The sequence below is a fragment of the Opisthorchis viverrini genome, assembly GCF_000715545.1.
Source record: "Opisthorchis viverrini unplaced genomic scaffold opera_v5_406, whole genome shotgun sequence".
Taxonomy (NCBI): Eukaryota; Metazoa; Platyhelminthes; class Trematoda; order Opisthorchiida; family Opisthorchiidae; genus Opisthorchis; species Opisthorchis viverrini.
The window spans coordinates 196,590-204,695 of record NW_008752062.1 but is presented as its reverse complement, the minus strand read 5'-3'; the positions used below and the strand labels follow the sequence as shown (position 1 = coordinate 204,695).

Here is an 8,106-nt window from a genome sequence, read left to right as displayed (position 1 = left end):
TGCTTCACTGCCGTACAACCACGATTTATTTGAAAGCCATATTGTAAAGAAAAGAGTAAAGGTGGATGCGGAAGGGACTTAATGCTAGCTTACTACCATCATTTCGCGATACCTACACCTCCAGACATTCACTCAGGCGGTCTGGATGGGAAGTGACAGCAAGAACGCCACTGACATCGGTTGGCAGCCATATCTTGTAGTATCTCCAACCAAGCACAGTGTGGATCACGCAGTCCCCATCCTGGGAGGCGAGTAGCACCCACAGCACCCAAGCGTTCAATGATCTCCTTCATACTCCTCTGGGAAATGAAGGGTTGGCCGTCTCTCTGTTTACTCCACTCCGAATCGGGTATGGAAAACAGCACTCGTTCGATTTAACTTTATACTCACTGCATCTGTTCCTTTCGACGGGAAAGCAATTCCCTACTGGTAGCAATAATGAGCCGAACATGTTCTAGAGTAATCTCTGTTCAGTTCCATTTGAAAAGCCTCCAATGTTACCGACTTATGTCAACTGAGTATCGCCCATTCGAGGCTACTGTGCATCTATATTCTTTAGTTCTGTTTGTCGCCACATTTAGGCCACCATTTGATTGGCTGTGTTGTGTGCACAGCTCCCTGCTTTGACTGAACACCGACGATGCCTTAGGAACGGACGAGCAGGCCAGAACACAAATTTTGGTAAGTTGCACTTTTTGACCACTTATTTAGTATACTTTGCAGGACTGACGAGATCCCCGCTGTTGAAATTCTTTCACTTGAACACAAGTATCATCTACATGGGATCCAAACCTGTCGGTGTGCAACCTTATTCCATCAATGCATACGCTTCGGAGGTTTGCACATTCCTGGGTGTCATAATCGTGGGTTTTAACTCTTTTCCTGACAGAGAACAACTGAACCAAACAAATGTACGATTTAAGGACCACTTTGAAGCCGTCATCTAATTCACCTCTTGGTGTTTTAATAAAACCGCTTGGCTATTCTGAAGGTTCCACATGTTACAGGGCGAAATTCATAGAACCTTTGATCGTATTCCAAACTGCGTGTCTATATTCTGTTGACAAAGTTGATTCAACAGAAGCTAGATTTTAGAAACTCGGCCAATAATATGATTAGTTCATTTGAGAGGGGAGAACTCATATAGTCATTTAATGTTTCTGCCTGAACTGTGTGCATTGTAGTCTATAACTTCACCGTTAAATTTACAACCGGTACCTAGGATTTTTATCGCTAATCTCAAAGTCGGTGTAACTACTGATCGTATTTAATCGAAGTTGAGCTTAATTTGATACGGTGTCACTGAGAATTACTTCTTAACGCTTCGTACTTTTCAGTGCTCGTGTTGTGTAAAATATGCAAAACCAGCTCACATGTTGAATCACCTTTTGTAAAACAAAATTGACCAATTCAACGGCTACACTACTTCATTTGTTAATTAGATGCAAAAAACGATACGTGACGTGTTTGTTTCTGGTCACCGTTCTTGCCAAAAACTCAAAGCGGACACTATCCTCGGATTGTTTTGGTACAAGACGAGTTTCGCGTCAGCACAGGTGCAGTGAACCAGGCGCACTGCGTCATCACGAAGTCGTTTACAACAAACGGCTACTTTGACAGATTCACTTCTGCAACCAAAACGTTCTTCCTACCAGTCGTATTTTTGGATGTATCTATTTTGCAGTTTTTTTTGGGGGAGGGACACGTTAGTCGTAAACAGATTGTCCGAGATTTCTCTCTGTGAACTACAGTCACAACTTGCACAGGTTATGCACAAAATCGATAAATTTTGGTAGATACTCTGAGAATAATGACGTCATGTGGCTCAGAAAAACGGCAATTTTCCCTCCTGGCTCAGTTGGTGAGTCATCATTCGGATAACCTGTCAATTTCTTGCATCCTTATGAAACATACGTGAAGTAAACCAGGCCCGATTTCTTACAATGAAATACCATTACGGGCACACAATCGCCGACGAACCGAGTCGAGTTTGAAAACCTCTTCTGTCAGTGGAAAAAACTGACGGACCAGGTGGTAGCACATCAAAAAGTTCCCTCGTTAATCACACAACCAAACGTCCAAGCAAAAACAAATGTTGACACACCCCATTCATTTGGAAATCGCACATTGGTGTTAACAAGAGACACAAATTAATCTCTTGTTTTTGATAGCAAAATTTGCGTTTTGTCTCGAGCTATCAAAGAATATTTATTTGATAAGACATGCTACTCATATGGCTGAGTAGGTTTGAGCAGTTTACTGTCAGGCGCAAATACAATTAACGAACTCCCGCCCTAGAACGCAAGCGAACCCCGTAAACCATCCCTCATACATGCCTGCTTCTGAGTTTCCATCATTCCGAAGTGTAGTCAGACACGCCGGATACCCCCCACACTCAAAGGACATGTGGTACGAGAACAGAATTTTTACTTTGGTTCGCCACAATGAATTATAGATGACTACCAAGTTTCTGAATTGTAGCCCGGTTACGTGCAACCAGATTTGATGCTATTTTACTCTAGAACGCTTTTCTAGCTTTCAGATCACTCAGTTCGCTAGTCACACTTATTCGAAACGATGCGACAGCTGAGTCATGTTACCATTCAACACAACACACATTCTAGAGATTCTACCAGACATTCATCATTTGCAAGAAGTTGGGTATGTTATGTCATAGAGAACAAGGTTGTTGGCATTCTGTATGTGTCTACAATCTCCATATCTTCAGTCGACCGCAGAGATGTGTGTTCAGTCATCCGGCTAAGCTCAGAAGAAACTACTTGCATTTCAAGGAACACTGAAGTACCACCGTTCTTGGACGTCATCCACGAAGATGACCGGACGCACCCGCTCGCTGCACGCGCATCTTTTGCCAGTGAGTTTACGCGGAACCTAAATCCTTCATTCAAACCTCGAATAGCAGCACACGCAATCAGCTCACTCTAAGAAGAACGGACTTCCCGTCTAACCTGATTTGCCTACAGGATTTCGGGGATAGTCCGACCTCAAAAGCAGAATTCCAGCGAAATGAACCTTTGGAGATTCTGGATACCCATACGCAAGTGTGGAATTTGATATTTTTGCCCACCAATATTTGTGTTGTTGGTCGAGTCTTCTTTTACCTGTGAAACGAGCTGTATTCTCATGTCTGTCGGGTGAAATCTCTCTGGGTACTTATGGTGATAAGCCATTCGAGTGTTCATTTCAGTAAAATTATCTTCGGCATACAAGCAAGTGTGGAATTTATTTAGAATCTTACGGCTGCACACTTCGTTCTAGCCTCATTTTGCGTTTTTGTAGACAGGAAGTTGGAAAGGTGAACCTGAATTGTCATCTTAGGGCGGCTCATTTCCGTGCGTCAATCTGTACCGTACCTCCGGTTGGACACTACAACAAAAATACACGAGAATTCGTTGCGAAAACTTTGAGTCTGTTCATCAATTAATTCAACACAATGTCACGGAGAGTGTGATCGCATCGGAGGTTAACCGAAACTTGGTCGAGTACGATTAAGAACGACATGGAGCGGCTTGATTTCCTTATAATCTACGAAGCCCGTCATCGGAGTTGACAATGGATCACGATTTGCGCAGATCTGGCAGTCGATCGCCGAGATACTTCCGAAGCCGACTAATCCTATCTCCGAAACATCCAAGTTCACGCCAACTTGCGTTCCAAACCTGACAGGTGGTTCTGTGATCAACAGCCTACATAGGGTCTGATTCTTTTGACGAAACCATACTGGGGCCAGCTATGGCTTGCATTCCCCGGACATGAGTGCATTTGCGCTAAATATCAGTATAATTTGGGCGTCTAAAAACCTGGTGTGTCAAATATGTAGTGTCTTGGATTTCGTATGCAACCTAAATGGAGACTTTTCCTAATGTAACGCATCTAGTGTGCAAGAAGCGTGTCACGCAATTTAGGTGCTTGCAAAATTCGGAAGTCATGCGAAGTATGAATGTTCAAATCAATACCCTGCATACAGGAAAAACTTGTTGGTGGATGGCCCACCTAGTGAATTTTTCATATCTTCTGCCTCAAGAGTATCGGTGGACGCGGCTAGACAACGGGGAAGCAGCTTCGTGTAACCTCGGAGTACCCAATCCATCGATGATCGTGCTGCTTGCCATCTGCTTGAACAAAGTGAACCAGCAAACTCGCAACTCTTCTGTTACAAATCGATATCGTATGTGGGACGAAACTGCCACTGTTTCTCATATTGAGGACCCATTGCTTCGCAGAATGTTGGCCTAGGCTGTGGGTGGCACGAGAATATCAGATTTTAATAGTTGAATGAAGTCAGATTACTTGGTGCGTTGAGTTGCTGGTTGCCTTTGATCTGTGTCAGGGCTAAGTGGAATGTGTCATACGCGCTCTCAAGCACGTACCAAAGTTGATCGCGCTCCTCGCAGTTGCTGATGAGTATGACAGCAACGTTCAAATCAACCAATAAATGTCGCTGTGTGAGTTACATGATCAAAACTGTGCTTTACATGCTTTGAGGCCTGAGCTCTTATTCCTGAGACTTTCAGTTTTTCCTTCTGAAGTTTGCACTGCACACAGTCCTGTCATGCGTCTTAGTCTTCACCACAAAATCAATAAAAATCTACCCAAAAATTATGGAGAATTTTGAGCAGCTACCGTATTCAAGTAGCGGAGTGATACGCATGTATATACACATTAGAAAAACTCACCGCCACCGTTTTTGTAACACAGGTAGGGAAATCTCCACACATTGCCCAGTCCGATAGAAAATCCCATGCATGCAATCAAGAAATCAAGTTTCCGTCGCCATTGGTCCCGTAGTAAAGGCTGCTCCAAGTTTTCTGATTCCCACATGCATACCTCTGTTTCCATCTTGTCTTCGCTATTGGCTCGGTCTTCCTTCACAACATTTGTGGCTTCCATTGGTCCACGTGGAGCAACTGAAAGTTTAAGAAAACTAGGATAATGTGGAGAATTTATTCCCTACTTGGTAGGACGCTTTTATGAATCGGATAAGTTGTTCAGCTATAACGCAGCTAATCTGATTACACTTGTTCTATATTAGCTATCGTGATTTGTTTCTTTTTCAGCGGAGGCAAATTCCATTTGCGCTACGAATCCTCTACCCTGGGTAAGCATAAACATCAGTTGGTGATCCCACCTACATTATCTCACCTTTGAAGCCGAGCGATATGTGAAGTCACTAAAGCCGCTCACCGCAAATGGTCCGATTTTTTCGTAGAAAGCAGTCCTTTCTCGATTGTGAAACTCTTTAAACACCATCCTGGCACCAGTGCGAGCTGATTGCTGGTTTCAAGGTCAACACTGGATTTCGTTAATTTGACGGACACTATCTCGTTCCTATTGGTCCACCGAGTACGACAGGAACATATCAGCCAATCACAGAGCCCGATAGTCTGCGCAGGCAAAATGGCTGCTTGAACCTTTGTAAGGTATGTTGGATTGACAGTAGAGGTTTCACTTCACTGACCGATGTTATTCCCGTCCGTTGACTCAATTCGGATTTGAATACGTCTTGCCGAACTTCGGAACTTTGTCGGATTAAACAGCTGAAGTTGATGAATTCAAACTCGGGTTAGGTTTTTCCGTGATTCTTTGCGTTGTATTGTGGGGATTGAGTCGAGAAGCCATTTTTTAAACTGAGTGTCTTCTTTTCGAACGGATACGTGGAAATTCAGGAACAGAATCTCCAGATAAATGTAAATTGTATTTACAACAACCTTAAATGAAATCTTAACAAATCTAAACCTAAAACTTCGACACCCGACAGCGACACGCGACAGCTCACTCACCTGTATTATGCTGCCCTCAGAGATCTGGCATCCCGGTTCTAGCGATGTCGTACCAGAAAGACCCACACTTCTCATAACTCTCTCGCTGTGCGCATTGTCTCAGAAATGTTTCCCCTCGAAGGCAGCAATCCCAGTATTGGAAAATTCCAGAGTCACGTGAAGTAGCATGTGGGTTTTGTTTGAAATTATATTGATCAGCTTGAGGTCAAGTGGACGGAAGCAACAAGTCGTGAGCAATGAATGGATATAGTTTCTCAAGGTGAATACAATACATGCGCTTATAACATGGCGTGCCTCCTGAGTCCTATGGTGCTTGGTACGAATGCAGATGGATATAGATGAGAGACAGGGTTTCTTTGAGCGTTGTTGGTCGGTACAGTATCTAATCCTGGATTAACGTAAACGGAATTTGCTTATTTCGATAATCTGTGCATTACGTTCACGTATGAGGTTATACCGTCCATCCCGAAGGATTCTGTATAGGGCCTGGTTGATAGTGTGATGAGAGTTGGAATTTTTCGTGGAGAGTTCACTCTGTTAGTGAAGCCAGTCTATAGAAGAAACCCAGGGAGCTCTACAGCCATTTCATCCCTATTGGGAATCATCATCACCAGGGACAATGTGAGACATGGTCCGAGGAGCCTGTCAACACGTGTCCACGTGACATGTTTTCTGTGGTCGAGAGATGAGTGGTGCTATACCTTGTCTAAATGAGATATAATCACACGGGTCTTCATCCGCCCGTGGTCGTGGATTCGAGTTTCCCTACCGGACTTTCGTGAGCTATGCACTGCTGATGATCCCAACTAAGGATGAAACGACAGTACGGTGCTTCTCAGCTTTAGAGCAAGGAATGGCTTCACTTACGGAATAAAGTCTCCATTAAAACAACTGNTTTCATCCCTATTGGGAATCATCATCACCAGGGACAATGTGAGACATGGTCCGAGGAGCCTGTCAACACGTGTCCACGTGACATGTTTTCTGTGGTCGAGAGATGAGTGGTGCTATACCTTGTCTAAATGAGATATAATCACACGGGTCTTCATCCGCCCGTGGTCGTGGATTCGAGTTTCCCTACCGGACTTTCGTGAGCTATGCACTCACTGCTGATCCAACTAAGGATGAAACGACAGTACGGTGCTTCTCAGCTTTAGAGCAAGGAATGGCTTCACTTACGGAATAAAGTCTCCATTAAAACAACTGTTTGTTTATCAACTACCACAGTATACTGAGGTTCTCGGCTTGCATCGTCGATATTCCCTCAGCTGGCAACAAATTCTTCGGCCTAATCAAATAAGTCTACCGTCAGTTGATCAACGTTCACAACTATTTTCATGAAAACTTTCGGTGAACAGATCAACTCGTCGACTTCTCGGTTAGACGAATTTGTGAATATGGTCCAAGAAATATGGAATGAAGCTCGATCAAGTCTTTCTAATCACTAGGTACCTGCCTCGTAACGCGTGTATCCAAAGCAACAGTCCGTGAGGTTCTCGGTTACGTGTGTGCTAATTGGCCACCGTTTATAAGGAAAACAAACGGCTGGTGTCCGGGGTACCTGAATAAAGTTGGAAAGGCTGACAAAGCCAGAGAACAGAGCTCTGGCCGTCCGTCACGGCCATGGCTTCAATAATCCCATGAATTCAACTGAAAAACCTGAAAGGCAACTCTGCAAAATTGTCCTGACTCCAGTACCATACCAAGGGTGTCATCTGGTCCTTTAGTACATTGAAGAATGTGGATCAGCACCGCTAGATGATAAGTGGACCTGTTTGGTCCCAACTAATATCAGGAGAGTAATTCTGTTTGTGCGGAGCTGATGATGATGATAATAATGATGATGCGATCAGTACTGTTGCGAGAGACCACAGTTGTTTGGAAAGTTCAAATGCTCATGAAAAGTAAATGCTCGATTGTAGAAAGACACACCTTTTCAGATCAATATGGTTTTTACAGGAGACTCAGCTGAATCACTCGTTTGTGTTATTCTTCAACTGGATATGCTGCACAACGACTGCCTCATGTTTCACTTGGCAGAGGTAAACGAGAGATTTAGCTGGGTCCAAGTTGTCTCTCGCAAAACCAAACTTGTTTGCAAACGAGTGTCCTTCGCTAATTTCATGCAATTTGGTTTCAATTAGAACATAAGGTTGACGAAACTCGGGATATGCACCTACCTGATGACCCCCAATAAGGGCGAAACCGGTCGTGGGCTTTCGAAGAGTTTTCAGCAGCCATTTAAGTAGCCTTCTAAAGTCTCAGTTGTCACAAACACCAAATTTTACATTAATTCTCAAGACTC

General features: G+C 43.8%; 1 protein-coding gene across 1 annotated transcript in view; it reads right to left on the bottom strand.

Moving 5' to 3' along the window:
• Window positions 1-5,913, bottom strand: part of T265_10760 (hypothetical protein) — a gene marked incomplete at both ends in the record, with an annotated part of 55,338 nt that extends 49,425 nt beyond the window's left edge. Inside the window, 2 exons of the mRNA XM_009177226.1 lie at window positions 4,698-4,928; window positions 5,802-5,913. Coding sequence (XP_009175490.1) covers window positions 4,698-4,911 — 214 coding nt within the window. The remainder of the gene's footprint in view (window positions 1-4,697; window positions 4,929-5,801) is intronic.
• Window positions 5,914-8,106: the final 2,193 nt, after the last annotated feature.